Source organism: Larus michahellis, chromosome 11 (genome assembly GCF_964199755.1).
Source record: "Larus michahellis chromosome 11, bLarMic1.1, whole genome shotgun sequence".
NCBI classification, from domain to species: Eukaryota; Metazoa; Chordata; class Aves; order Charadriiformes; family Laridae; genus Larus; species Larus michahellis.
This window is the reverse complement of record NC_133906.1, coordinates 21,553,671-21,578,865: the sequence shown is the minus strand read 5'-3', so window position 1 is coordinate 21,578,865 and position 25,195 is coordinate 21,553,671. Positions and strand designations below refer to the sequence as shown.

Genomic DNA, 25,195 nt, shown 5'->3' with positions numbered 1-25,195 from the left:
TCCTGCCTGCAGCCTGGGAGACCGGGCTGGAGGTTCCTTCCCCGCCAAGGAGCTGGAGGGCAGCGCAGAGTGAGCAGTCTCTTTTATTGATAAAAGGAAGCAGCGACTGTACAAAAGGTTTCGCAGCAGGGACCGGCCGGCCTGTGCTCCCTTTCCCTGATGTGCTCCCCAGCTTCCCCAATGGGTTTTCCAGGAGCTGGTATCCCGTGGCCGGACCCAGCATTCTCCCGCCTGCAGGCAGGGCTTCCTGCAGCCCTGAGCCTGGCTCCTTCCCATTCTCCCCGCGGCAGCTGAGAGGGAGGGAGACCAGGCAGGGGGGCAAACGCCTGCTGAGTGCAGCTCCTATCAAACAGCCCGTCTTTAGCCCTGTTGAGGGTGATGGGGAAGTGCAGGGCTGCCCAAAACCTGCCTTCATCTCCTAGACAGGAGATGTTTAAATACAGTTTAAATGACATTTAAATACAGTTGGGGGAATTGAGAGCTGTGCTCAGCCCCGGTGAGGAACAGCCTGGGTTATTCCCACTGGTGTGCACCATACTGGCAGGGCTCGCCAGCAGTAACTCCGCGTGTTTTTTGGGAAGGAGAGCCCATCTCCTGGGATGCCAGTGGGCAAGAGGGCTACCTCGCTTGTCCGGCCCCGTTCATTTAAATATCCCGCAGGGCTTCCATGAAGGTGCAGGGCCCTGCCCTGTGCTGCACGTTCCCGCTCACCCGCTCACCAGGAGGTAAGAGCTGTGCTTGTGCCTCCAGCCCAAGGGAGATTTCATCCCTGAACTGGGGGAGGCGGCTGCCCTCTCCCCGCAGCAGAGAGCAGAGCCTGCTGCTCGTGTTCCCCGAGGGCAGCCGTGCGGCAGCTCAACCCCAAACCTGGTGGGGTGCAGTGAACGCCCCAGGACTGGCAGCTTGCTACCAGCGAGTCTGAGCTCCAGCGGCACCCACCCAGCCGCCTCCACAGAGCCCGAAGAGGAGCCGTGACCGGGGTGGGAGCCTGTCTGCCCCTGCCGTGGGCTCAGGGCTGGGACAGCAGGGTGACCAGCAGGCTCTTCACGTGGAGGACGCTGGTGGCGGTGCTCAGGCTGTCCCAGGTCGCGCTGGTGGGCAGGAGGAAGAGCTCCCGCTGCCCGCTGAGGGTGTGCAGGGCCAGCTCCTCCTGCAGCTCTGCCGTGCTCAGGGCATCGCTCTTGTCCTGCGAGGGAGAGAGGCGGCCGCTCAGGAGGGGAGCGGTGCCGGGGGCCGCAGTGCTGGGGGCTGCAGTGCTGGGAGCCATGCTGCCGGCTGGCAGGAGCCCCATCCTGGCGGGGATGGTGCGCAGGCAGGGCTGCCTCGCTGCTGCACTGGAGTCGCTTTGGCACACGCTCAGGGGAAGCAGCACCAGGCACGCGCTTGGCCGCCTGCCTTGGGAATGTATTTCCCCTCGGCGATTTTCCATGCTGCCGCCTGGGTGCTCTCCTGAAACTCATTTGCCGGGGCACTGGTAACGGCAGCCACGCCTCCTGATGAAGACTGAAGGAGACGGGCCCCCAGAAATGAGATTTTACAAGTGCTGGTGGATTTTAGGTGTCAGGATTTCCCCTCGGGGCCCTGGGGAGGGACACTTTCACTGGAAACAGCTCTGGGGGCAGCTGAAGGGCTGGATGGACAGATGGACACCCACCTGCTTGTTGGCCAGCACAACCAGTGGCAGCCGGGGCTCGGCGGCCAGCAGTGCGTGCAGCTCCTGGCGCGCCGTCAGCAGGCGCGACCTGTCCACCGAGTCCACCACGAACACCAGCACATGGGCCTCGCTCAGGTAGTGGGGCCAGTAGGATCGCAGGTTCTGGCTGCCGCCCACTGCGGGAGACGGGCAGGATCAGGCACCGGCATGGGGGCACGCGGGGCTGCTGCCTCCCGAGAGCACCCCAGGGAACCAGACCTCCCACTGCCCGGGATGCCCGGTGTCCCCAGCCTGGTGCCAGCGGGTGGGGGGACCCTCTGGGCCGTGCGGGCTCAGCCCTTGGGGCCACCTTGAGGCCACCTTAGGGCCATGCCAGCCTTACCCTCCAGCAGGTCCATCTCCATCCCCTCGACGAAGAGCTGGGCAGAGTTGAAGCCGTGGGTGGGTGCGATGCGGTCCCTGGCCTTCTGGCTGCAGATGTAGTGCAGGACGCTGCTCTTCCCGGCCCCATCCAGCCCCAGCACCAGGACCTGCCGCCAGTCCAGCTGTGGGGACACAGGAGGGTGTGGGGCTGGTCCCGGCACCCCGAGCCCCACGTTCAGGCAGCTGTTTGAGGGACCAGCCTGGAGCAAGGGGTCCTGACAGTCCCCCCAGCCCCCGTGCCCCCATCTCCATCCCGGTGGGCTCCAGGGGTGGTTCAGACCGGGAGCCCCTTTCCCATCAGGACGGGTTGCAGGAAGGTCCCCGAGAGCTGTCATCCTGTGGAATATCCTGGGGAATCCAGTGTGACCAGCTCCAGGGGGATCCTGGTGAGAGATCCCACGGGGGTCCTGACCCCACTCCCTCTTTCCCAGCCCCACGTGCTCTGAGGGATCCCGCTGGCGATCCACGGGCTTCCCCAGCCGGCTGATCACCGGGGCGACCCCGACCCCCTGCCCCGTCCCCAGCTGGACGGTCTCGGGGATCTGAAGAACCCGGAGGAATCCCGACCCCCTGCCCCATCCCCGCCCTGAGATCCCGGTAATGGGCTCCTGGTATCGGGGATCCCGGGGAGATCCCGGCCCTGTGGCCGGGAATCCCGGCGAGGGTCTGTCCCGCCGCTTACCGCGTCGCCGGGGGGCGCTCGGTCCCGCAGCTCCCGCAGCTCCCGCTCCCACCATCCGCCCCAGCCGGTGCCGGTGCCGGTGCCGGTGCCGCGGAAGTAGATCTTCACGGCGATGAAGAGGAGGGAGCCGAGGGCGGCCACGGCGGCCCCCAGGGCCAGCGTCAGCTCCCGCAGCGCGCCGGGCGGACCCATGCCGCACCGGCAGCTGCCCCCGCCAGCTGTGCCCGCGGGCCGCGCGCCAGCGCCAGCTGTGCCCGCCCCTGACGTCACCGCCGCGCTTAAAGGGGCCGCTCCGACGGCGGGGAGGGTGGGGGAGAGACGGAGGGGACGGAGGGCTGTATGGATGGGAGGGAGGCGGGGCGGGAGGCAGCAGGGCCCGCCCAGCCGGTGCACGGACGCGTGAGCCTCCCCGGGGCGCCACGCCAGCCCGGCACCCACGCGACTCGTTTGTGCCGGCAATCCTGCCCGGTGGCGCAACCCATCCCTCTACCGGGAGCGGCTGCGGGGCCTCCCCTGGAGCCGCCGTGCGCGGCCTCCAGCCCCGCTGCCGGGGCGGTGGGCGGGCCGGGCACCCCTGCCGGGGGGCCGGAGCGTGGTCGGGCGGGAGCAGGCGGCGGGTGTACCAGGACGGGCAGGGACCGGCGGCCCGGCCCGGCCCGTGCCCCAAACCCCGCCGGGTCCGGACCCGGCGGGCCCCCCCAGCGGCAAATCGCCCGGCCACGCCCCCTCCACTAAGCCACGCCCTCCCGGCTGACCGTGCCCCATCGAGGGCTGAACTACAGCTCCCAGCGTGCCCCGCGCGCCGCCGCCAGCTCTCGCGAGATCTGCGCGCCTATAAGAACGCTCCCGGGGGGGTGTGATTCCCTCCGCTGGCGGCGGCGGCGGTGTCGGTGTGTCCCGTGCGGGTCCGCCATGGTGCCGCCCGGTCCACCGGCCCCCGGCCCGCCTCCCCCCGCCGAGCCCCGCTAGCCTCAGCCAGCCTCAGCCGCGCCGCCATGAGCTCGCGGCAGCCGGACGCTCCCGGTAAGGCCGCCACCCCTCCCCACCTCCGCCCCCGCGGGCCCGGGTAGGCCGCGGCGCTGAGCGCTGCCCTCTCTGTCCGCAGCGCTGGAGCAGGGCGGCGGGGCCCGCCCGGGCAAGATGTCGCTGCCCCTCGGCGTGCCGCGGCGGGCCTTCAGCTACGACGACGCCCTGGAGGACACGGCGCCCATGACGCCGCCGCCCGCCGACCTGTGCGCCAACGTCCTCTGGAAGCAGCCGGTCATCCCCGAGCGCAAGTACCAGGAGCTCTCGAAGGTACGGGCTGGCCGGTTGCCGCGGTGGCACTGTCCCAGGCCTGCCTCCTGCATGTGGCTGTAGGGCGGCCCTCGGGCCTGGCCGAGGCACCGCACCGGCACAACCGCCCCCCCCGGGAGCCCGGGGGAGGTGCTGGGGACAAGGGACCGGCTTTGCTGCCTGGCTCTGTTGAGGGAACACCGGGGCATGGTTGAGATAGGTCTGTTCTAGGAGTCTCCTTGCTTACAGGAGGCGTTTATGGGTAAAAAAAGCCTTTGCCAGGTGTAATGAAATCAGAGCAAAAAGGTAGTTTTCAGTTGGATGCAAATTCTTTACTGTGAGGGTGGTGAGACACTGGAACCTGTCGCCCAGAGAAGCTGTGGGTGCCCCATGCCTGGAAGTGTCCGAAGTCAGATGGGAGGAGGCTTTGAACAACCTGGTCTAGTGAAAGATGTCCCTGCCTGCAGCAGCGGGGCTGGACTAGATGATCTTTGAAGGTCCCTTCAACCCAAAGTGTTCTGCGAAATGACTACAGGGATGCTTTGAGTGCAGGACCAACTCTTTTAAATTTACAGTCTAAGTTTGAAGTGAAGTTAAATGTTGTTGAATGGAAGTAAATAGCTCTGCGTCCCTTTCAGCTTAACCTCTACTTTTCACCTCATTTTGTTTTAAAATCTTTCTCATGGAAGAAAACCTAAAGTTGTGGTTTGGCACAAAAAGCAAACTGTCCGGTCAGAGAACAGTAACTCTGGTGTTAGGAGGGAGGAAGTCTGTGTTTCACAGGATTTCTTGTTTTCTAGCATTTATTATTTGGTTCTTTGTTGCTAGGGTCTCATCATCAGTGTTAGAGCTATAACCACTGAGAAAGAAACTGATAGAACAAATGAGGGGGGAAAACAAGGTCTAAACACCAGCCTCTAATCTGTGTGACTGCCATTCTGTAAATAGTTTGTGTTTCTGAGCTGTCTGTGGAAGGGTGCGTTTGCCCAGTTGACCTTGAAGTCCAATTTGCAGTTCTAAGAATGGAAGTAGATAAGTTCTGTTTTCTTTCCTGTTCACCTTTTTGTACTTAGACTAACAACTTGTTGGCTCTGAGCCTGGTAGGTTTTTCAAATGTTTGATGCAAGTTGCTTGTTCATTGCTAAGAATTGTAAGGTTCAAGCTCTAAACATTCCTGGGCTGTAGTGAGAATAGTGTATGGGTTCCTCCCATGAGATGAAGGCTAGCTGCTAGAGCAGCTTGGCCTTGTGTCTCATTTGAGTAGCGATGTGTCCTGGCAAGGTGCTGACATACTTTCTTGTCTTCAACTGTACCCTGCTGCTTCTCCACAGATTGAGGAAGGGGATGCTAACATGAATGCACCCGTCATAACTCCTTCATCGTCTACTGAAAGTGTGAACAAGGTACCTGTGGTGAAGGCCAAGGCCACTCACATCATCATGAACTCTCTCATTACAAGTAAGAGCTCTCACCTCTGATGTGGTGGCTAATGGGGTGTGTGGGCACATGAGCGTGCTCTGGCTTGGTAATGCCTCAAGGTAACTGCCAGAGTTTCTGGACAGCTCGTGGGTTCAGACTCTGCTCTTGAGCTGTATGAGGCTTATTTGGAGGATGCTTCTAGAAGGAGCAAGGAATTAGGGAATAGGCCGCAGTTACTGCTTCTGCGTTTCCACAGAGGTGGGTGGGTGCTGGAGGTGTGTGAGGAGGGAGGGAGGTGTGTAGGGTATGTTACCTGCTGATAGGATACTGCAGTCCACGCCACCTTGTTGCTGGAGTGCAGAGGCAGCTCCTGCTGCTACTCTGTTTGCTTATTAACTTGGTATTTCTGAATGACAGGTAAAGCTCTAAAAATTAACCGGAGTGGTGTGGAGAGCTGATATACTGTGCTAATGGAGCACTTGCTGGCATTTATGTTAGTTAATAGCAGCAGCAGCTGTCTTGCTAACTGTAACACTTTTTAAAAAACAAACCTGGTAGATCATGATGCTTTAAAATCAAATTGGGTCAGTTACGTTTGCAGAGAAGACATGCCCATTTGCAGCAAGAGGAATTATTCCTGTGTTAATCTGTCCCTGCTGCCTCCTCTTCTAGCAGCTGGGATCTGAGCTTCATCCAAGCAATGCTTCCAAAGGCTTATAGATTTTCAGGAATACGGACTTTCTTCTGGAAAAAGCAGCTCCTGTTCTAGTCTAATGATAAAATGCTAATCTAGTTAAAACCATGATGGCCTGAAAATGTTCTTCTGCAGTAAGAAGTCAGGAGCCTCAACCTCCACCTCCCAGGAAAACATTCAGTCACAAGCTGGAAATAAACAGACAAAGGTCTTCCAGTTTTCTCATACATACAGTGCACTATCCCTGAAAATAATTTAACATTAACATGGGAAGTGTTATCTGTTTTAGAGAAGTCATTGAGCTTTTCCAGTAATCTTTTTGTGCCTGAATTCCTTTTGACTTTTTTCTTAGTTTCACTAGGGAGTGAGCATCTTATGCCGGGGGTGGAAGTGCTTATATATTTCATAACTGAAATTGATATCTGTGTATTAGATGCTGGCTCTGTATTTGGCTGAAATAGCTAATTTTACCTATCTAGAATCACCGGGAGTCTTTACCAGCTGTTCTGCAAGGCTGTGATTGTCAGATTAGCCAAGTCTGGTCAGTCTTTCAGAAGACTTCATTTTTTTTTTTTGTTGGCCAAAAAAACCCTCCCTTGAATCTAGAGGGCCACTTAAAATGTCCAGCTTATTGGGGTCTCCTGGATTTAGGAAGCTGTAATTAGGAGTGCAGCTTCTGGGGCAAGATGGGTTTAATTGCAGGTTTTGCATTTGTAATACATCTGGTGATTTAGGACAAATCGCTGTTCATCTGATTTAGCTCTATGACTCAGGATAGTTTTCAAGTCAAAATATCTCATTAGCTTCATTTTGCTGCCTCTGTCAACTTGCCACAATATCTCGGTATGAATGATGAAAAAAAGGCCTTGCATTTGGTTGCTGAAGTTGCCTTTGTTTGCCAGAACTCCTTGTGGTGGCATTTCTGTGTGAAGATGTGCTCTTGTCCTTTCCAGAGCAGACTCAGGAGAGCATTCAGCGCTTTGAGCAGCAGGCAGGACTGAGAGATGCTGGCTACACTCCCCACAAAGGCCTCACTACAGAGGAGACCAAGTATCACCGAGTGGCAGAGGCAGTTCACGTAAGGCTTGTTTTGCACTGCCTTTCTCCATGTAGGTTGTGTACTAGCTTAACACTTATCTGGTGACATAACTTTTGGAGCATGTTGCTAGGACTCTCCATAAACTGCTTCCTCTGAAGGCTTTTAGCTTACTGTGTAACAAAGGTTACCCTCTTGTATTTTAAAGTTAGTGTTTGCCTTTTATAGTTTTGAAACAAACTTTTTTCTGAAATCTGTCGCATTGCACAGTCATGCCAGACTATCACAGTCGTCTTTGCAAGTGGGGACAACCCTACCCAGAATCTAGTTTCTTGCTGTACCTTTGCATGGTGCTGTGCAGTTGACTGCTGTAACTGTTTGTTCCAAGAGAACTTGTAAACCCTGCATTTCTGATGTGGAAGTTCCCAGATGAAAGATGAAATGGGCTTGCCTTTTACTGGAAATAAAGACAAAGGTCTTGAATCAACATGTTTCTGGTGAGCTCAGTTGCCCACAGTAATCTTGCAGCTGGAGTTTAATAGTGAACTCTGAGTGTACTCCCACAAGGTCAAAGTTTCAATAACAGTGTTGGTGAATTGCATTAGCATGGCGTGGATAGGCACAGGAAACATTCTGAGAAGGTGCCCGTGTGGTTGGCGTTTGAACTATAACTGCCCTTCAAGTGACTTCTTCAAAGTTCAGTTTGTACTGTCTGACTTGTAATAACCTGGCTCCCATACACCCGGTTCCTGTTTATTTCATGACCAGGCGTACTCTTCCAGTGCAGTTCAGTGCTGTGTTCTAGAGCAGTGTTCCCATCCTGTTGTAGTGAGTTACTTCTCAGGGTCTAGTGCTTCGAGACTTCTGTACGAGGTCTGGTCTCACCTTCATTAAAGAACTTGTGTGCCTGGAAGCTTTGTTGCTCTGAAAAGTGCTGCGGACAAATGGTGGCTGTGGCATTTAGGCTTGTTACCAGGTACCAGAACTAATGCGTAAGGTAGCTCTGCTACGTCTGCAGCCTCCCCGTGAATGCTGGTGTTGAGGCAGCGCGTTACTGCTGGGTGGTGACTCTGAATTGCAGAGTGAGCTATGGGTGTGATTTTACTTCCTCTAGTCTGGAGGATGTCTTGAGTGTAGTGCACTTCTGAAATGCTCATATCTGATCTGGAAAGAAGCTTGAGGGGTGCATGCAAGTATTATAATACTGGGTTATCTTTAGGTGAAGTGACACTGAAATCTTTTATCACCTGTGATATAAACAATAGTCCAGTTTTGACAATAAAACTTGCTGTTTGTTCCTTATGTCTTGTATTTAAGCTCTGTTGCTTCTGTGTTTCTCTTGCCTCTCCTAACAGAAGCTAAAAATGCAGAGTGGAGAGACAACAAAAGATGACAAACAGGCTTCTTCTGCGCAGTCCACTCCAAGCAGCACCCCCCACTCCTCTCCCAAGCATAAAAGCAGGTACTCTGTTCCTGGCAGACCACTGCCGCCTTTGGTTTCCTACAGGCTGCTGAGGTGGGAGCTGCTACAAATAACATTCTTACCAGTGAGGGACTGTCTGAGGGGTGAAATTCAGCCCCTGTTGTGGATTTGTGTTGGATAGATCCAAATGTTGGAAAGCTTGTGGAACTTGGGCATACATATCTTCATCCTGGGTGGTAACAAACCTATTAAGATTGTTTAAATTGCCCCTGATAACTATATGTAAAGTTCCTGGCACAGTGGGCCACTTGAAGTATTTATTCTCATGTTTTCTACATCTCAATGATTTTTTCCTAGGGGTTGGTTTAGTCAGGGATCCTCTACTTCTGTCACTGGCCCAGACTTTGCCATGGAAGCTGGTGGGGACAAATTGCCATCTGAAAGATGGAGCTTTTTTGGACCCAAAGCCATCCAGAAATCCACCAATGATCCAGGTATGTCCTCTAAAAATCTTCTGCCCTGCAAGAGCTATGGGAGAATTGTCACAAAGCAAACTTGCCAGCCATTTCTGGAGTCTTATCCTGCTTGCCTTGTGAATGCGTGCTATTCATATAATTGCTGTGCCTAAATATAAAGCAGTTAGGTAAAACGTATGCCAAGGATCTGAAAGTAGCCATAACTTGCACTGAGCTGCAGTGGAAGGGCAGGGTGTGAAGGTGACAGATTTTCACTCTGTCTTTGCTGTCTGGAACCACAACTGGGAGTGCCAGCCACTGATGTGGAATAGGCTTTAGATGACATGAAGCTGCTGGGTCTTGCACAGGCTTTCTGCAGTGTTGAACATCAGTGACACAGCTCACTCCTGGCAGCAGCAGAAAAAGGACTTGGCGGCTTTTCCTAGGTCTTACTTGCTGTGATTTTTTTCATCAGGAGGATTTACCATCCAATCCTATAAGGGTGCCCAGAAGCCATCCCCAATGGAGCTGATGCGTGCTCAGGCTACTAGGATGCCAGAGGATCCAGTCACCTTCAAGCCACCCAAAATGGACATTCCAATCACAGAAGGGAGGAAACAATCTCCACGGTCCCATAATATCAAACCTCGGGATCTGAATGTGCTCACTCCCACCGGGTTCTGAGAAGAAGCTTCTGGTGTCTTTAGCGGGCTACAGGGTGTCTTAGGCTCTGCTTCCCTGTCCCATTGTGCTGCAGTAAAATAGGAAAGTCTCCCTTCCAGCTGTTCATCTCAAAAGGACACAGCTGTGACTGTCCTCCTAAAGCCAGTCTTGGAAAAAACTCCTGCACTAGTACTAAACCAATGTAAACCATCCTGTCTGCTGCACTGCACCAGTTCGGTCTGCTAGGCTGCACTAGATGTGTTTCCCGGTACACTACACCACAGTGAAACCTTGAACCATGTTTTGTGGACAGGACTGCATGTGGTGTGCAAGCAGGTTGGCCTGTCTGCCTGTAGTCTGATTGTCTTGTCCTGCTCAGTGCTGCAGTATCCTCAGGAGGACCGTGGTTCTGTCTGGCATATACAGAACGCCAGCAGAAAATGATGAAAACAAGCAACTGGACCATTAACTGCCAGAAAGAAGTTGCTCTGGGAATGCAGTGGGTCAGTTTTAAATGTGGTGCTCCCTTAGTATCCAGTGTGACCTTGTAGTTCAACACCTAGTATGTCTTTGTTCTTGGATATTATTAAAGGAAAAATGGAGCAGTGACCATTCTAAGATGCTCGTATTAGAAAGGCAGGGAGCAGAATCTAATGGGGCTTGGCAGTAACAAGGAAGAATTGCTTCTCCTCCAACTCTTCCTGTTCCTCCAAAAAGGTGGAAATGACCAGAGCTGATGTGGCTTGAACCAAGTAATCCTCCTCTGTTCTTTTTGCAAAACAACACTGTCCTGCCTTCTCCTAGACAACAGACTTACTGATGTTCTGGCACTCTGGGTGCTGCTTTAATTTGTTTTTTTTTTTCTAGTATCTTTTCTGAATCATGTAGAAGTGTATTGGACACCAGAGGCACTTCTCAAATAGTTGGGTTTTCTTTATCATCATTAAATGCATTTTGCAGGGCTGGGGGAGGACTGAGGGCAGATCAAGGCTAAACATTCCCCCCTGCTCTGGTACAGCTGTATGTAATTGTTGGCCAAGTCAGAACCAGTTACTGGGAACAGCTAAAACTTGCTTTCATGAAAAGTGGAAGGAACTTCCACATCTAATCCCTTAAGCATTATAGGCAGTGTTGCTCTGTAACCTTCACCTGTCCTGTGGCAAACAGGTCTCCTCTCTCTTGATCTCACGATTGTGTTGCAGAGCTCCCTCGGCCAGCAGCAGGCTTTCTCTAGTGGCGAGGTGGCAGCAGCAGCCTTGCATCTGGTACTGGAAGCTTCTCTGTTGCCAGGACACTATACAGAGGTTATTTAACAGCTGGTAACCATTGAGCTCTGGGGTTTCTGCCTTAAACCAAACATTCCTCCTGGAGGGTGAGGCAGGGTTGGCTCGCTTGGCTAGTTGCTCTCCCCTCTGAAGCAGCACGTTTTGTGGCTCTGCTTCCTCTCAAGCTTCAACAGAACTGCCAATGGTGTGTTGTGTTGAAAGTCTCCCACCCAACCCAGCAGTTCTCACTGTCACTGCTCATTTGCACCTTGGCAATCAGTCTGTCATTTGACATTAATTTATTTGTTGTCTGTATTCATGTCTCTAATGTGTATGATTTTTTGTTTGTTTGTTACAAGAAAATAAAATCGTTGTGAATGGAGGTCCTTGGTGTGCGTTAGCGCTGGCAAAGCAGCAGTGGAAGAAACTGGGGCTGTCCAGTGAGTGTGGGGTCAAGGTTCTGCCTAACAAGGCTCTGGCAGCACTTGCACTAGGGTAAAATGTTAGCTCTCTGAAACTCCCTTTTGACAGGGAGAGTGGGTTTAAAGCCGGACTCAGTCCTGTCTTAGTGCTTGTGCAGATGAAACTAAACATGCAGTCTTTGTCTTTTCTTGAGCTATTCCAATGGTGTTCTTCATGTTCGTGAGGTTGCCTCTCTTGCAGCTTGTGTGCTGTGTTTGCACCTGTACTGTGGAGGCGGGCATGGGTGTGAGAGCCAGGCTGCTGTTTGCCTAGAGGTGCCCAGGTCCCAGTGGTGTGGCCGTCTCTGCTTTGCCTTCCTCTGAAAAGTTCTGGTTTGAGTGCTGCGGTAGCATTTGTAGCTGCCAAAGTACTGCTGATAGAGCACACAGTTCTCCTGGGCTGGGGATGCCTGAGCTGAACACTGGTGTTTCCTGTGCTTCTAGAGCGTTAGCAGATCTAAAAGGGATGAAACGGATCCTGCAGCACCCAAGTACTCTGGTACAGGCTACTGCTGCAGGTCTTGGTGACACAGGCTAATCTCATAGTTTAGTTTGGAAGGGCTGGGTTAAAGTGCGGCCTCTTAGTGTGATAATTTCATTTTACTTTCTGTATTTTACTCCAACATCATTCTTGGGGATATGACCAACATATCACAAAATAACATCCATAACTCTGGACCTCTTGCTGGATTGCAGCTTCTTTTCTAATCTAATGATAGAAATCTAATCCAGTTAAAAGGACTTAACTGGAGAACATACCTGGGTGAGCATACCATGCAGGAAGAGCAGCTTTGTAGAGCAGGGAGCACTTGTTGGGAATGCTTCTGGCTACTACGCACAAAATAGACGTCATTTTTCCCTGGATGGCTTATTCCTGGATTAGGAGCAATGTCATGCAGATGAGTGGTTTGTTCTACATCTGGCAGTTGGGAAGAGGCTTCCTTAAAGAACAAGGAGCAAACCTGAGAGTCCCAGGTCAGATCCTTCCAAACAGTTCTGGGCTCACTGAAGCCAGGCTGCTGTAGGAGGTCTCGCTGTGCAGCAGCTGCTGGGTCTTCAGTGTGTGCAGCACTAACATCAGGACTGCTCCATTCCTGGCCGTGACTGTGCTGCTCGATGCTCCTAGGTTCTGGTCTCCTCAGTAGGACCCTGCCAAGGGCTGCCTGCCACAGAGGCAGATAAAGGGGTGGTGGGGCAGCTACAGGAGTCTTTCTCCTCTCCCAGCCTCTGTTGCTTCTGAACTGCCTGAGCAGGCTTTCTATAGAAATGCCTAATTGTGCTCTGGCCTCAGCTGTGATTGGAGTTGATGGCAGTGTATTTGCATTGAACATTCATCTTCATCATAACACGCATGCTTGTCCGCACTGCAGACACTTCAGTGCATTCTGGAAGAGGCGCAGCCTTTTCAGCTGATGCTGCTATCCAGTCCTCCCTCTTGACGTGCTAATCACCTTGGGCAAAGTCATGTAGATGTATTGGATTTGGAACAGAGATGTTCCTCTCCTGATTAGCATAGCTTGAGGATCTCTGCACTGTGAATGCCCTCACTGCAGCCCACACCTGCTCTTTTTCTTAAATATTATCACCTTTCCCTAAATATTGAACAGGTATTTTGGCATTTTGCTGGCTGTACAAACTATTGTCAGTTTATGGCTGTGTTTGTGTAATGCTATCCCAAGGTACACTGAGAGCTCTGTGCTTCCCTTGGGCAGGGCTGGCACCAAGATGGAAGAGTCTCAGCAAATACGAAAATAATTTATTTTTTTAAAAGTGTACAAAGTTCCTTGTAAAACTAGAATGAAGCAATTCTGGGACCGTGTAAACCAGGCATTTTTCTGAAGAAATGTATCAACAAACCCATGAGATGTATGACACTTGCAACTGCAGCATGAGATGGGGGTTCTGATGGGGTTTTATAGAGGAAACGTGAAATTCTTTGTGCCCCCTGCCGCAGTGGTTGTCTCCATCAGGTAGCAGTGACAATAAGGAACAACTCCCGAAGCATGCACAGTTTCTCCATGATCTGCCAGGGAAAAGGCTGCCCCAGGGCCTCCTGCATTCGGCTGATGAAGTCCTCTATCTTCAGCTGAACGTCCAGATGGCTGATGTCATCGCTGTCCTGGAGCTTGGGCTTGGCTTTCTGAATGATCAAGTCCATCCGGTCGTTGAGTGAGCTCCGCAAGTGCCCTGCAAGAGGAAATGTTGGTGGGGAGAGGCAACACACAGTGGGCTGCCTGACCTGTTCAGGGACAGATCGCAGCATGCCGTGGGCAGCACCGTGGTGAGGAGCGGTTGGGAACTGTGCTGATCCTCTCATGGTTTCCTTGCTGCTGCTGCACAAGACTAGCCTGGTGGAAGAAGGTACTTTCCCCTCCTGGAGCTTGGTCTGCCCGTGGAGAGAGCCCAAGAAATGGGGAGGGGGCGGGGCTTGTAGCATCCTCTTCTGCTGTGCTAGTGGCAGACTGGACAGCTTTCCAGCTGCAAAGGAGTGTCTCCAAAGAGCTTAACAACAGTGATCATCTAGGGCTTCAGGGAGAATAAAACTCTGTGCATGTGCGATGGTGGGTTGTCCTCTACATTCCTCCATGAGAGCCTTAACCCTGGGCTAAAGCAGCTGAAGTAGGGAAGGGACTTTAAGAATTTTCTGGTAAAACAACTTTAGGGAGTTTAGGGAGTATTCTGTGACTGTGCTGCTCTCCTGGGGTCAGAAATACTGCTCCTTCCATGGCTACTGTGGGTGGTGCTCCTTGCCCGGTCTGCTAAGTGTGTCCTGGCTTTACCATGCCTTTGACTTCTGCTTTTCCTCCTAAACCACCCTATTCTTCCACCCACTGGGTGTGCAACTTAGACAACAGTGGGTACAACGCACCCCCATGTGTACTTGCTGGGATTGATCCTTTAGGAAGCAGGTTATTTTTTAGGGGCTAAACTTCCCAAAGCAGGTTGGGTGCTCTGCTTGATGCAACATCGCTCTTTGCTCTGACTGCTGGGAATAGTTACTGGCGTGGATGAAGGCACACTATCCTTCTAAGACTCAGTGGCCGGGAGTTCAAGAATTATGAGAAGAGAGGAGGAAGGGTACTTTGGCTGTTTTACTGCAGCGTCTTGATGAGATTGTGTTTATCAAGGCCAGAACAGGCTGCTTACCCAGTATTACATTTTGGTAACTCATCAGCAGCAAACTCAGGTACTGCAGCATCTCATCCCATCTTTGCCATGTTGCTGTTTCATCCTATGACAGGAAACAGTATTTGGTTATTAGAAGAGGTTTTCTCAGGAGAAAATAAGGCAAAGGAGAGGTTGGACTGGATACCTGGTATTGCAGCAGCACAGAGGAGTGGCTCAGGAAGTACAGGATCTTGGCCAGAGACAAGGGCAAGGTTGTGGGTACATCGCAACTATGCTGGAACAGCAGCTCTAGCAGTTTACAGCGCAGGAGGTGACTCTCCATGGTGTTTAAGAAAGCTTCCCTGGAAGATAAAGGGATTTACTCTGAGTGAGACAGCACAGCCTGACCAGGGACAACTGCTGTAGCATGTTCCTGGTGTCCCAGTGGTGCTGGTCTGGTGGTGCTCAGCAGTGCAGTGGAAGGAAAATCACTAGATGTGATAGGGCGACATTTGTTATGCAGCTTGGCCACGGGCATGTTTACGTCACTGGGTCTGACCTGTGGCAACTCGAGGTCGGTACAGTCTGTGAAGCAAGCTTAGCTGCTTCGCTTCACCCTGCCCAGCAGCCTGTGCACAAGTTACCCATTCCTGCTGACTTGCAGGGAGCACAGCCAAGCAAGTGTGAAGTGGGGTCAGCAGCCAGCCGGATCTAGGAGATCTGTCCTGGTAGGAGCAATAGCTTGTTTAGAGTCAGTTTGTCTTGGTTAGACCCAGAGTGCTCAGAGTTCTGCTAAAAGGGTCCAAAAGGGCTGCCTGCTGGGGCTGGCAAGCGTAGGTTTGAAACGTCTCTGGGTCTAGTGGTCTCACGTCTATGCTAGAGTCAGTCAGGCCCTTGTGCTTTGGCTTCAAATACTGTGTTTCTCAGAAAAGCAAACAAAAGCATGTCAAGGCAAAGCTGCAAGAACTGCATCATATTTTTGGTGAGCTTCTCAGTTGTCCCTGGGAATCAGTGCTGAGTTTGCCAGTACGTGACCATGCTGATGCAGAGTACTGCTTTTCAGACCGGCTTTACTGTTTTAAGGTCCTGCAACTTTAACAAGTGGGAGAATCAACTTTTCTCAGAAACACACAAGCTGGGGAGATGCGTTCAGCTGGTGATGTTCTTTCTCCATGGGATCTGTCAGTCCAACAACCATGTGTTTGGCTAGTCATAAATGAGCCTGTCTTTCTACACCCTCTAGTATTTTATGCATCCAGACTTGGATGTAGATCAGGAGTAAGACTATTGCTGACACAGGCAGATGCTGCCTTGTACATGTTTGTCTCACCTTTGGCTCCTCAGGGGAATACTCAGTATAAATGGGAATATCACATCTGCGATCTTACAGGAGCTGCAGTTGGGAGATCTGTCCACTTCCACTGCGATGGACAACATCCGCTGGAGCAGGAGCATCACCCTAGTTAGAGAGACAGTCAGCACCAGGAGACACTACCCTCGGCTTGCAAAGTAAAGCAGTGGGGATGGCACCTAGTTCAGCCTCACACCTTGCAGGGAAAGACGCAGGGGAACGTAGCAGGCTAGATTTGGTGTCTCTTGGTGGCTTTTGAATCTGATGCTTTTGGAAGCAGAGCTAATCCCCAGGTGGGCCCTTGGGTGTTGGTGGAGAAGCATGAGGCAGCCTGGGCGGTGGGCCAAGAGCTCCAGCCTTATGCTACATGTAAGAGGAGGACGTTCACTGAGAGTTTCCTACCAGGTGAGGAAGTCTCTTGCTCACCGAGTGTACGTCTACCTCAAAGGAGAACTTTACATTCAGCCTGGCTTCCCTGACCTGACAGGGAGAGACTCTGGCTTCTCCCTGACTTGGGCCCCACGATACTGACAGCAAGCAGCCAGGACTTCTGGGGCTTACCTCTGGGCAAAGAAAGCTGGTGGAGCCACCTCTGCCTGGTCAGGGCTGGCCAGACATGGTGCAGATGAGCTGTGTTCAGCCCTTGCTTCTGTTGAAGAGGATGTAATTTCTTGTGGCTGCTCCTGGGGCTGGGAGAACCCGACTCCTGTCACTGCTGTGATCAACCATTCGACCACCTCCCTGTGACAGAAACAGGAACGTTAGCAGGGACAGGCCTGGTTTGCTGCATTCTGACCAATAGATCCACCTGGAGTTCAAGGAAAGACCCCGAGGGTGGGATGCATTCTTCATCTGCTTGGAGAGGCTAGAGAGCAGCTCTGTTGAGCAGCAGATTTATGCAGTTGTCAACAGGACTGCCTCCTCCTCAGTCCCGTCCTGAGCAATGCAAATCTGACCTTGTTTCTGGGAAAAGCCCACTAGGCTGTGGCCACAAATGTCTTGCGTTATCTCTGGGGGTTTGTTTTTGTAAACCTGTTCCTGTTCTTTATGTTTGGCCCCTACACCTCCCTCTGTCTCCCAAGCAGGTTTCCTGGAAAGTCTAACCTGGAGTCTCAACAAGTGTTCCCTGAGCCCCTGCCTGTCAGCATCTGGTTAGAGAATAGGGGTGGACGAGGCATCCCTTACTTGACATTGTTGAAGCACGTGTCACACGAAAGCACTTTCTTGGCAATTGACTTCTGCAGCAGGCGCAACCTCAGGTTCTCCTGGAAGTCGTCCTCCAGGGTCTGCACCACGTACTGCAGGAAGAGGAGCCAGCCAGGGGGCTTCTCCTGAGGGCAGATGGAGACGGTATGAGCCTGGCAGAGCAGCAGGGCAAGAAGCATCTGGGAATTTGGCTGTCTCAGGAATGGGCTGATTTACATGACCAAGGAATAGCTCCAGGAGGGGCTGCCTGGATCAGGCCGTGCTCCAGGGGCTTGGCTGGACCTGCTGTACCATTGCATTGGGGCAATGAGGCCTTTTCTGCTGCTGTGTCTTCTTCAGATGACACAATGTGCCTACAGCTGCGCAGCAGACTAAGCATTCGCTGCCCTCAGCAGCCGCAATAAAACTGCGTGTTGCATTGGCCCATTCTGCAGCAGGGCACGGCCATGAGGCCCTGGGGCAACGCTTACCCTCAGGCACCGCATACTGGATGATCCCTGCCCTGTGCGACACACGCGGTGCCAAGTACCTGGTCCTCCATGATGTATTTCAGCAGCGTCCAGTCCCATCCCACCGTGGCGACGTTGGCTGGATGGAGCCTGCAAGGACAGCACTGTCCATTTGTGCTGAACTGCCCAACCACCTGCCTGGAAGCACGGCAGCCCCTGGCCCTTCCCCAGCCCACTCGCTCAGGGGCCTGCCCTGCCTTCTCCTCCCCACCTTTGCCCTCTCCCTTTCTCCTCCCCTGACTACATTCATTTTTCAGAAGCACCTGACTGGGGCGGTATTCCATGGAGAACATCGACACTCCTGGGCCTGTGGCCTCACAAAACATTGGGCCTCTCTGCAGGAACCCTGAGGGCGGCAGGGGAACCGCTCCAGCCACCTCCAGCCCATGGCCCCTGCTGCAGCCCAGGGAAGGCATTTTTGCCATGTCACAGCAGAGAAGAACGAGATCTCTTCAGGAGCAAGGCAAACATGCTCCCTAGTGTCACAGGCTGTCCCTGCGCTGTGTGGGCTTGCTACTAAAGGATTAAAGCATGCTCATGATGTAGTTGGAGCTGCTTTCCCTCTTGTCTCAGCATCCCCTGCCTCTCTCACCGCCCCCATTCCTCCATCCACTCAGGGGTTTAGCTGCTGCTGTCTGGGCCAGCAATGGTCCTGACCCACCCTTAGCCCGGGGTGTGCCTGTGCTGGTCACAGGAGGATCATCCTGGGTTACAGGGGAAATCGCTCCCTGTTGCATGGGTGAGGACCAGGAAGAATAACCTTTATGCTGGGCAGGCCCCCCGGAGCACCTAGACAGCCCCAGGGCACCATCGCGAAAGGAACACGTACATTTGGATCTTCATCAGCAGCATGTAGGTGTCCTTCAGGATCTCCCCTTGGTGGGGGTTCAACAGGATCTGTCTGATCAGGTGGGAGATGATTTCTTTGGGGGGACGGTGCTGGCAGGAGACGAACTCGCCCAGGAAATGCAAGGTGCCCTCCAGGAAGTTCTCCTCCATGGTGGTGCGCACCATGCTCAGCTTCCCGCTGGGGATGAGGTCAGGCTTCCGCTGCGTGCAAGGCAAGGCAAGGCAATGGGTGAAAACCAGCTCTCCCCAACACAGAGGAACCCAGCTGTGATGTGGGGCCCACCGCGAAGGGAACTGCAATAACCAGAGATCCCAGCTGCCTGGCAAAGCTTCCCCCGAAATGGGAAGCAGAGCAGGAGCTTTCCCTGCTCCGTCTTCTACTGCAGGGGCTGCTCTGAGCAGGCTCCAGCCAGGCTTGGCAGTGGCTACTCTGAACCCTGTTTACCTGCTGTGTTTCCCTGTTGGGTGCTATGCCTTGGAGGAAGAGGTGCTGGACTCCGCTCCTCCTGAAATAGTGCAGTTTGTTCAGCCAGGCTTTGCTGTCAGCCTTGGACCTGGCTGGGATCACTTGCTGGATTGCTCCGTGTCGTAAGTCACCTGGTTCCAGCAAAGGCTCTTGGGCCTTCGCTGGCGTTGGGGGGATGGCTGGGGCAGGGCTCAGCCTTGGGGGCAGCTCCCTTTGCTGGCCGAGGTGGGGAGGCTCTTCCTCTGGGCTACAGGATCTCCAGCTCCTGCTGCTGTCCAGGCTGGAGGGGGACGGGGACAGCAGGTCCGAGCCCAGCTGCATGCTGGCCAGGGAGCCCAAGTCACTGTTAAAAGTGGTAGTGCTGCAGTTCTGCTCCGGGCTGCAGGAGCAGCTGTGGCAGCTGGAGACGGGAGAGAAGCATCTCCAGTTCTCTGTGCTTTCTGCCATGTCCGTGGTGGTGCTGGGCTCCGTGGGAGCATCGTGCGAGGGTGCAGCAGGGCTCGGCCCCGATGTTGCCTCTGTTTCTTGCTTTGTGGTGGAGCAGAGCTGGGGATGGGACGTGTGTGCTGCTGGGGCAGCAGGAGCCTGCCCGGGGCCCCGGTCAGCCCAGCCAGTGGTGGGGGGGCTGCATGTGTCCTCCGTCAGGTCGATGATGGTGAGGCTGCTCCACGGTGACGGGTCTGTGCTCGTGTCCTCACAGGTCAGATCGATAATCTCCTGTGGGGACAGAAGGGCCAGCGCTGTCAGTGATGGTGTCTCGGTCCTCCCCTGCCAGGGATCTCTGCTGCGATGGCACTGACAACCCAGCCCAAGGGGGAAAAGGGGCCCATTGGCAGCAGACCAAGAAACCAGGGACAAACACGCTGCTGCCTGGCTGAGGGGACGGGGCAGTCTGTGAGGCAGCAGCCCGAGCTCTAGCGTTGGCCTCCCCTGGCGGCATGGCTGCGCCCAGCCCGGGCTCTTCTTCCCAGCTCCTGGCAGAGACAAACCCCGGCTCCCCCCGGGTTCCTTACAGCAAATGGCTGTGTCTTCTGCTCCAAACACCTCTCACCTTGGCCTGCAGCGCGCCTGGCTGCCCGCTCAGCTTCCTCCCAGGATGGGGAAAAGCCGTCCCTGCTGCGGTGCGCAGGGAGGGCAAGGGGAGCCCTGCGAGCGCTGCCATTCCCCATCCCCAGGGGCTCCTGGCAGGAGCAGCGCAGGATCCGAATCTCGTCACCCCCGCCCCTGCGGCACAGCCTCACCCACTGCACGGACCCGAGCGGCTGGGAACAGAGCTACCTTCACATCCATGGCACCAGGCCAGAGCTGAGGCAGCCCCGAGACTTTGGGGTCTCCCATCCGGGCCTCGCCGGGTGATGCAGCACCCGGAGCTCCAAGGACGCGCCTGTCCGAGGGGTGGGCAGGGGAAGGCAGCTGTGTCCGCACCTCCGGCAGGCAGGACACGGCACTTCTCGGGATCTCGACGTGCCCGGGAGGGGTGAGAGCCTGTTTGCTCTTGAAAAAAAACAAACCCCTCAGCGTCTCAAAGGAGGAACATGTTTTGCGGACAATTTAAATCCTTTTTTTCTTCCCCTGACTCAGCCCTGCTGCCTTTCCCGAGGAGAGGCCATGTGTAGCCTGGGGAAGTGACAAAACCCAGCAGGCCTGGCGTGCTCCGGGATGCCGGTGGAGCCCTGGAGGGCCAGGGGCTGCCCTGGCTCCAGCAGTCCCCGCTGCCCCGGACGCCACGGAACTGCCGGTGTTGGAGACTTGCATCGTAACTGGGGCCAACGGAAAATGTGCCCTGAACCACCACCACACCAGCCCATCGTCGCCCTGTCCACAGGGTGGCCCAGGTGAGGGGGACAGTGGCTGCCCCACCATGGCCCAGGGCTGGATCCCCACCGAGGGGCTGAGTCCTGGCCGGCTGGGACCCTCCTCGGACCAAGACGCTCCATGGCGGGGGGCTGTGGCCAAGACGGCTGGGACCCCCAGGGGGACACGCTTGGGGACCAGGCCTCTGCTGGTGGGAGGTGGCCGGGGGGACCCGAGCCCTCCTTAGGGCCAGGAGGGAGGTGACGGAGGGGACCGGGCTGCCCGGGAACACACGGCCGCGGCTCTGCGACACACGCTGCGCCCCTCCACGGCCCTTGAGGCTTCATGTCCCGGCGCGGCTCCCGTTCCCCGGCCGCGGCGGAAGCGCCGCCATCTTTGTGAGGGGCAGGCGGTGCCGCGCCCCCCGACGGGAGGCCCCGCCGCCCCGCCCCGCCCCGGGGGCCGCCGACTCACCGCGGGGGGCGGCACCGCGCTCCGCCGCCGCGGCGACGGGTGGCGACGGCAGCGACGCCGGTGCGGCGGTGGCGAGCGGCCGCCCTCAGCCTCCGAGTCGCTTATGAGGACGACGCTGTCGGCCATCTTGGCGGCAGCTCCGCCCCCCACGGGCTGGCGGCGGCGGGGGGGGGCAGCGCTCGGTCCGGGGGCCGGGTCGGGCCTAGCGGCGCGGCGGAAACTGCGTCAGTGGCGGCGGCGGTGGCGGCCCCGGCGCCGCCGCCATGGCGCTGTCGCCCTACGTGCAGGCCATGCAGGAGCTGTTCCGCGCCAACACGCGGAGCCGCGAGTTCCCGGCGCACGGCGCCAAGGTGCACTCGGTGGCCTGGAGCTGCTGCGGCCGCCGCCTCGCCTCCGGTTCCTTCGACAAGACCGCCAGCGTCTTCCTGCTGGAGAAGGACCGGCTGGTGAGCTCCTCCCGGCACCGCGCGGTTCGTTACCGGGCACCGGGGGACACCTGGAGCGGCCACTCGGGCCGGTACCGGGGCACGCAGGGAACCCTTGGGCTGGGACTGGTGATTCGGGCCGGTACCAAAGACCCCTCCCGGGTCTAGATGCTCAGACGGGTGGCTCGAACCGGGAGTGGGCCCCGGTGGTCGGTACTAGGCCTGGAAACGGGGACTGTACCGGGAAGAGGAGCCCACCGGCCGGGGCCGGGGAGCCGGGGCTGGAGCTGGTGCCTGGCTGGAGAGGCGGGGGGGCTCCTCTAGGCCGGTGGGAAGCGTGACTGAAATGGTGGTGGGGCGCTGGGCTGGGCTCCTGCCCCATCTGGTAACCGACAGCGGAGCAGGGTGCAGCATACCGGGATCCGGGGCAGGAGGTGGGTAGAGCTGGGCTCATCCCTCCCTGAATGGCTGTCCTCTCCCTCCAGGTGAAGGAGAACAACTACCGGGGCCATGGGGACAGCGTGGATCAGCTCTGCTGGCACCCCAGCAACCCTGACCTCTTCGTCACGGCGTCGGGGGACAAAACCATCCGCATCTGGGACGTCCGCACCACCAAGTGCATCGCCACTGTCAATACCAAAGGTGAGTCCCCGCCTTCCCGGGAGGGCTCTTGGGTCCTGGCAGAACTTCTGCTGCGTGGGACCCGGCTGCAGTAGCACAGCGCTTTGGATCCTTCTTCTAGGTGTTTGGCGATGGGGGCATCTTTGCTGACTGCGTTTATCTTTGTGTTGCACTCATCTGTAAGGAGCAGCAGTGAACGTGAGGGCTGATTTACTCTGCTGTCAGGACTGGAGAAACTACTGAAATATGATGCTGACTGTTAAAACGTCTTGTGTACTTGTATCTGGAGTCTGTGGGCTGCAAGGCTGGAGACTGGCGAAAGTCATGTTTGCAGAGAGCCATGGTGGAAGTAAAAGTTTGTGTGGATTCAGAAAGCAATTATTCGAATTCATGGGCTGGTTAACCCAGATACCATCTTTGCCCTTGGAAATCTCCAATTTTTAATTGTCAGGGCTGGAAATGGCATTGTAAGATGGCAAACAGAAACCTGCCTTGTTTTTACTGTTATTCATATGTATTTATTGTTGGCTTCTGGTTTTTCTGGATCTTGAAGATCACTGGGTTTAGAGGATCTTTGAGCTGATCTTGTTTGGTGGTTGCTGTGGTCCCATCTTAGCTGAAATGGGAAGAGCAGTGATGTAGTCATCTGGGCTTGAACCTGTTCAGTTTTCAATAAGTGTATGTATTTGCTGGACAGTTGCTGTATAGGGTTTGTGCGTTAGACTGCAGACCTGGCAGTCTTTCCCATTTGGGAGTGGTTTGGAGTTAACGGAGCAGTTTGTGGCCTTGGATCAGGATTAAAAGCTGCCTGTCTGCTTAATTTGTGGCTGCTGTGGGTTGTTGGGTGGAAACGGGACCTGCTGCCTTTCTGTCCCTCCAGGGGAGAACATCAACATCTGTTGGAGCCCTGATGGACAGACCATTGCAGTGGGGAACAAGGATGACGTGGTCACTTTCATTGATGCCAAGACACATCGCTCCAAAGCTGAGGAGCAGTTCAAGTTTGAGGTGAACGAGATCTCCTGGAACAACGATAACAACATGTTCTTCCTCACTAATGGGAACGGCTGCATCAACATCCTCAGGTAGGCGCCTGTGGCAGTGGGTGGGCAGGGTAGCTGAGCTGGCTGCGGCAGACATCAGTCTGCCAGCCCCTTTGCTGCTTTTCGGGAACCTGAGTCCCACACCCCAGTGATTCCCAGCCCTCTGGTGGGAATGAACTTGCGTGGAGCTGAGGTTGCCCCAGTTCTGGGCTGGGCTGGGCTGCCCAGGAGTGACCCTGATGCTTTGCCTCGGTCACTCAATGCTCAAGGTTTCCAAGAGCCTGGCCTTGCACCAGCTTGGTTCTCACAGCCCCAGTCCGACCTGCCCGTGAATCCTACACTCTTCTCACTGCTTCCTGCCCTCTCCCTTCGTCTCCACAGCTACCCAGAGCTGAAACCCATTCAGTCCATCAACGCCCATCCTTCAAACTGCATCTGCATCAAGTTCGATCCCATGGGGAAGTACTTTGCCACGGGTAGTGCTGACGCGTTAGTCAGCCTCTGGGACGTGGATGAACTGGTGTGTGTGAGGTGCTTCTCAAGGTAAGTAGTGCTGTCCCAAAGTTGTTTTCCTCCCCTCTCCGGTGACCGTGCGGGAGATGGCTCACCGTCTGCTTCGCTCTGTTGCTGCAGGCTTGACTGGCCTGTGCGAACGCTGAGCTTCAGCCACGATGGGAAGATGCTGGCATCAGCATCGGAAGATCACTTCATTGATATTGCAGAGGTGGAGACAGGTAACGGTTTTGCTTTTGGGGAACAGCAAGGAGGGAATTGGAGGGAGAAGTGCTGGTGGAGCTGGGAGGGCACTGGGAGTATTGGTTTACTAAGGAACCGCTTGGCTGTGCAGAGCAGAGCGCCATGAGGGGGAGCCTCTGCCTCGTTAGTCTGCGGTAGACGTGCCTGTCATGTCTGTGCCTTGTCACCAGGTGATTAAAAGGCGCTGAAGCAGTGTGTGTTCGTCCTCTGCCCTACGCGGGAGAGAAGAAGCAGGTGCTGGGCTCTGGTGCGCACTGCGGGGCAGCGTGCTGACGTGGCAGGGGCGCGCTATGGGGCAGAGGCTGATGTGGCCTTCTTTCCATGCAGGAGAGAAGCTCTGGGAGGTGCAGTGCGAGTCCCCCACCTTCACAGTGGCCTGGCACCCGAAGAGGCCGCTGCTGGCCTTCGCCTGTGATGACAAAGATGGCAAATACGACAGCAGCCGGGAGGCAGGCACTGTCAAGCTCTTTGGGCTCCCCAATGACTCCTAATGAAACCACACCGGGGGAGGCAACGCTTCCCTGCTCTCGGGGATGGGAGAATGCTTAGTTAGTGTAGGACAGGGTAAGGACATGGCCCCCCTCCTTGCCTGCTTGGCAGTGCTGCGATCTTTGGCTCAGCTCTGTGCGCACTGCTTTCAGGAGCATTTATAACAGAAGCAGCTTGTGTGCCGCGGAGGAGGGGAGGTGATGCGAGCAGAGCCCCCCTCGCTGTTTCAGGGCTGCCGCTGCCTCCTCTGTGGGGCATGGGGGGCTTGTTCCAAAGGCAAGTGGCCAAAGAAAGTCAGTCACTGAAGGTGGCTCCCCAGAGAGGAGCTCCAGGCTCCCCAGCACTGATAAGCTGCGTGACCGTCCCCTTCTGCCGCATGGCCTGGTGGCGAGGGCGGCCCCAGGAGCACAGCCTGCCCCTTCCCCTCCCGGTGTCCCTTCCCCGCACTGGGGCAGTGAGGGGAGGGGTGGGGGGATGCAAGTTGGGGGATGTTTCCCCAGCTGGAGCTTTTTTTTTTTTTTCCCTTTCTTTTTTTTGTATGTGTGGTTGTTTTTTCTAATTTTGATAAATCCTCTTCCATAATGAAGGTGCCTGTGGCTGCTGTGCGGGCAGAAGGGGGGTGCTGAGCTCCTCTCCCTTCTCCTTTCTCCTTCC

General features: G+C 55.4%; 4 protein-coding genes across 6 annotated transcripts; 2 read left to right on the top strand and 2 right to left on the bottom strand.

The window, feature by feature from the left end:
- Positions 1–65: 65 nt before the first annotated feature.
- On the bottom strand, positions 66–3,302 carry ARL10 (ARF like GTPase 10). Its single transcript, XM_074603918.1, has 4 exons — positions 2,760–3,302; positions 2,037–2,199; positions 1,655–1,830; positions 66–1,186 (listed from the first exon to the last, which is right to left on the bottom strand). Exons 1-4 carry the CDS (start codon positions 2,949–2,951, stop codon positions 1,010–1,012), a joined length of 708 nt encoding a protein of 235 aa, XP_074460019.1. The 5' UTR covers positions 2,952–3,302; the 3' UTR covers positions 66–1,009.
- Positions 3,303–3,576: 274 nt separating this feature from the next.
- On the top strand, positions 3,577–11,371 carry KIAA1191 (KIAA1191 ortholog). The gene is made up of 7 exons (XM_074603916.1): positions 3,577–3,782; positions 3,865–4,055; positions 5,366–5,492; positions 7,101–7,225; positions 8,539–8,645; positions 8,964–9,100; positions 9,537–11,371. The coding sequence occupies exons 1-7, from the start codon at positions 3,755–3,757 to the stop codon at positions 9,743–9,745; spliced, it is 924 nt and encodes a 307-aa protein (XP_074460017.1). The 5' UTR covers positions 3,577–3,754; the 3' UTR covers positions 9,746–11,371.
- Positions 11,372–13,189: 1,818 nt separating this feature from the next.
- Positions 13,190–21,391, bottom strand: SIMC1 (SUMO interacting motifs containing 1). Of its 2 annotated transcripts, XM_074603911.1 has the most exons (11): positions 21,208–21,351; positions 20,218–20,433; positions 18,919–19,656; positions 18,454–18,674; positions 17,645–17,714; positions 17,095–17,240; positions 16,471–16,650; positions 15,889–16,017; positions 14,764–14,920; positions 14,598–14,682; positions 13,190–13,637 (listed from the first exon to the last, which is right to left on the bottom strand). In XM_074603911.1, exons 1-11 carry the CDS (start codon positions 21,331–21,333, stop codon positions 13,417–13,419), a joined length of 2,289 nt encoding a protein of 762 aa, XP_074460012.1. In that variant the 5' UTR covers positions 21,334–21,351; the 3' UTR covers positions 13,190–13,416. The 2 variants fall into 2 exon arrangements, with proteins under 2 accessions (XP_074460012.1, XP_074460013.1); XM_074603912.1 differs by lacking the exon at positions 20,218–20,433 and having other exon boundaries at positions 21,208–21,391.
- Positions 21,206–25,127, top strand: THOC3 (THO complex subunit 3). 2 transcript variants are annotated; one of them, XM_074603915.1, is made up of 6 exons: positions 21,206–21,653; positions 22,118–22,274; positions 23,134–23,338; positions 23,678–23,839; positions 23,930–24,030; positions 24,380–25,127. In XM_074603915.1, the coding sequence occupies exons 1-6, from the start codon at positions 21,471–21,473 to the stop codon at positions 24,541–24,543; spliced, it is 972 nt and encodes a 323-aa protein (XP_074460016.1). In that variant the 5' UTR covers positions 21,206–21,470; the 3' UTR covers positions 24,544–25,127. The 2 variants fall into 2 exon arrangements, with proteins under 2 accessions (XP_074460016.1, XP_074460015.1); XM_074603914.1 differs by having other exon boundaries at positions 21,358–21,677.
- Positions 25,128–25,195: the final 68 nt, after the last annotated feature.

What these genes read in the sequence shown, in the direction of transcription:
- ARL10 (XM_074603918.1), bottom strand. Translation starts at nt 2,951, where the DNA reads ATGGGTCCGCCCGGCGCGCTGCGGGAGCTGACGCTGGCCCTGGGGGCC. An exon ending in GAGCGCCCCCCGGCGACGCG is followed by an intron (nt 2,200 to 2,759) that starts GTAAGCGGCGGG and finishes GTGTCCCCACAG; the next exon opens with CTGGACTGGCGGCAGGTCCT. An exon ending in GGAGATGGACCTGCTGGAGG is followed by an intron (nt 1,831 to 2,036) that starts GTAAGGCTGGCA and finishes CGTCTCCCGCAG; the next exon opens with TGGGCGGCAGCCAGAACCTG.
- KIAA1191 (XM_074603916.1), top strand. Translation starts at nt 3,755, where the DNA reads ATGAGCTCGCGGCAGCCGGACGCTCCCG. An exon ending in AGTACCAGGAGCTCTCGAAG is followed by an intron (nt 4,056 to 5,365) that starts GTACGGGCTGGC and finishes GCTTCTCCACAG; the next exon opens with ATTGAGGAAGGGGATGCTAA. An exon ending in CATGAACTCTCTCATTACAA is followed by an intron (nt 5,493 to 7,100) that starts GTAAGAGCTCTC and finishes TGTCCTTTCCAG; the next exon opens with AGCAGACTCAGGAGAGCATT.
- SIMC1 (XM_074603911.1), bottom strand. Translation starts at nt 21,333, where the DNA reads ATGGCCGACAGCGTCGTCCTCATAAGCGACTCGGAGGCTGAGGGCGGC. An exon ending in GCGCGGTGCCGCCCCCCGCG is followed by an intron (nt 20,434 to 21,207) that starts GTGAGTCGGCGG and finishes TTTTTTTTCAAG; the next exon opens with AGCAAACAGGCTCTCACCCC. An exon ending in CCAACAGGGAAACACAGCAG is followed by an intron (nt 18,675 to 18,918) that starts GTAAACAGGGTT and finishes CCTTGCACGCAG; the next exon opens with CGGAAGCCTGACCTCATCCC.
- THOC3 (XM_074603914.1), top strand. Translation starts at nt 21,471, where the DNA reads ATGGCGCTGTCGCCCTACGTGCAGGCCATGCAGGAGCTGTTCCGCGCC. An exon ending in GCTCCTCCCGGCACCGCGCG is followed by an intron (nt 21,678 to 22,117) that starts GTTCGTTACCGG and finishes CTCTCCCTCCAG; the next exon opens with GTGAAGGAGAACAACTACCG. An exon ending in TATTGCAGAGGTGGAGACAG is followed by an intron (nt 24,031 to 24,379) that starts GTAACGGTTTTG and finishes CTTTCCATGCAG; the next exon opens with GAGAGAAGCTCTGGGAGGTG.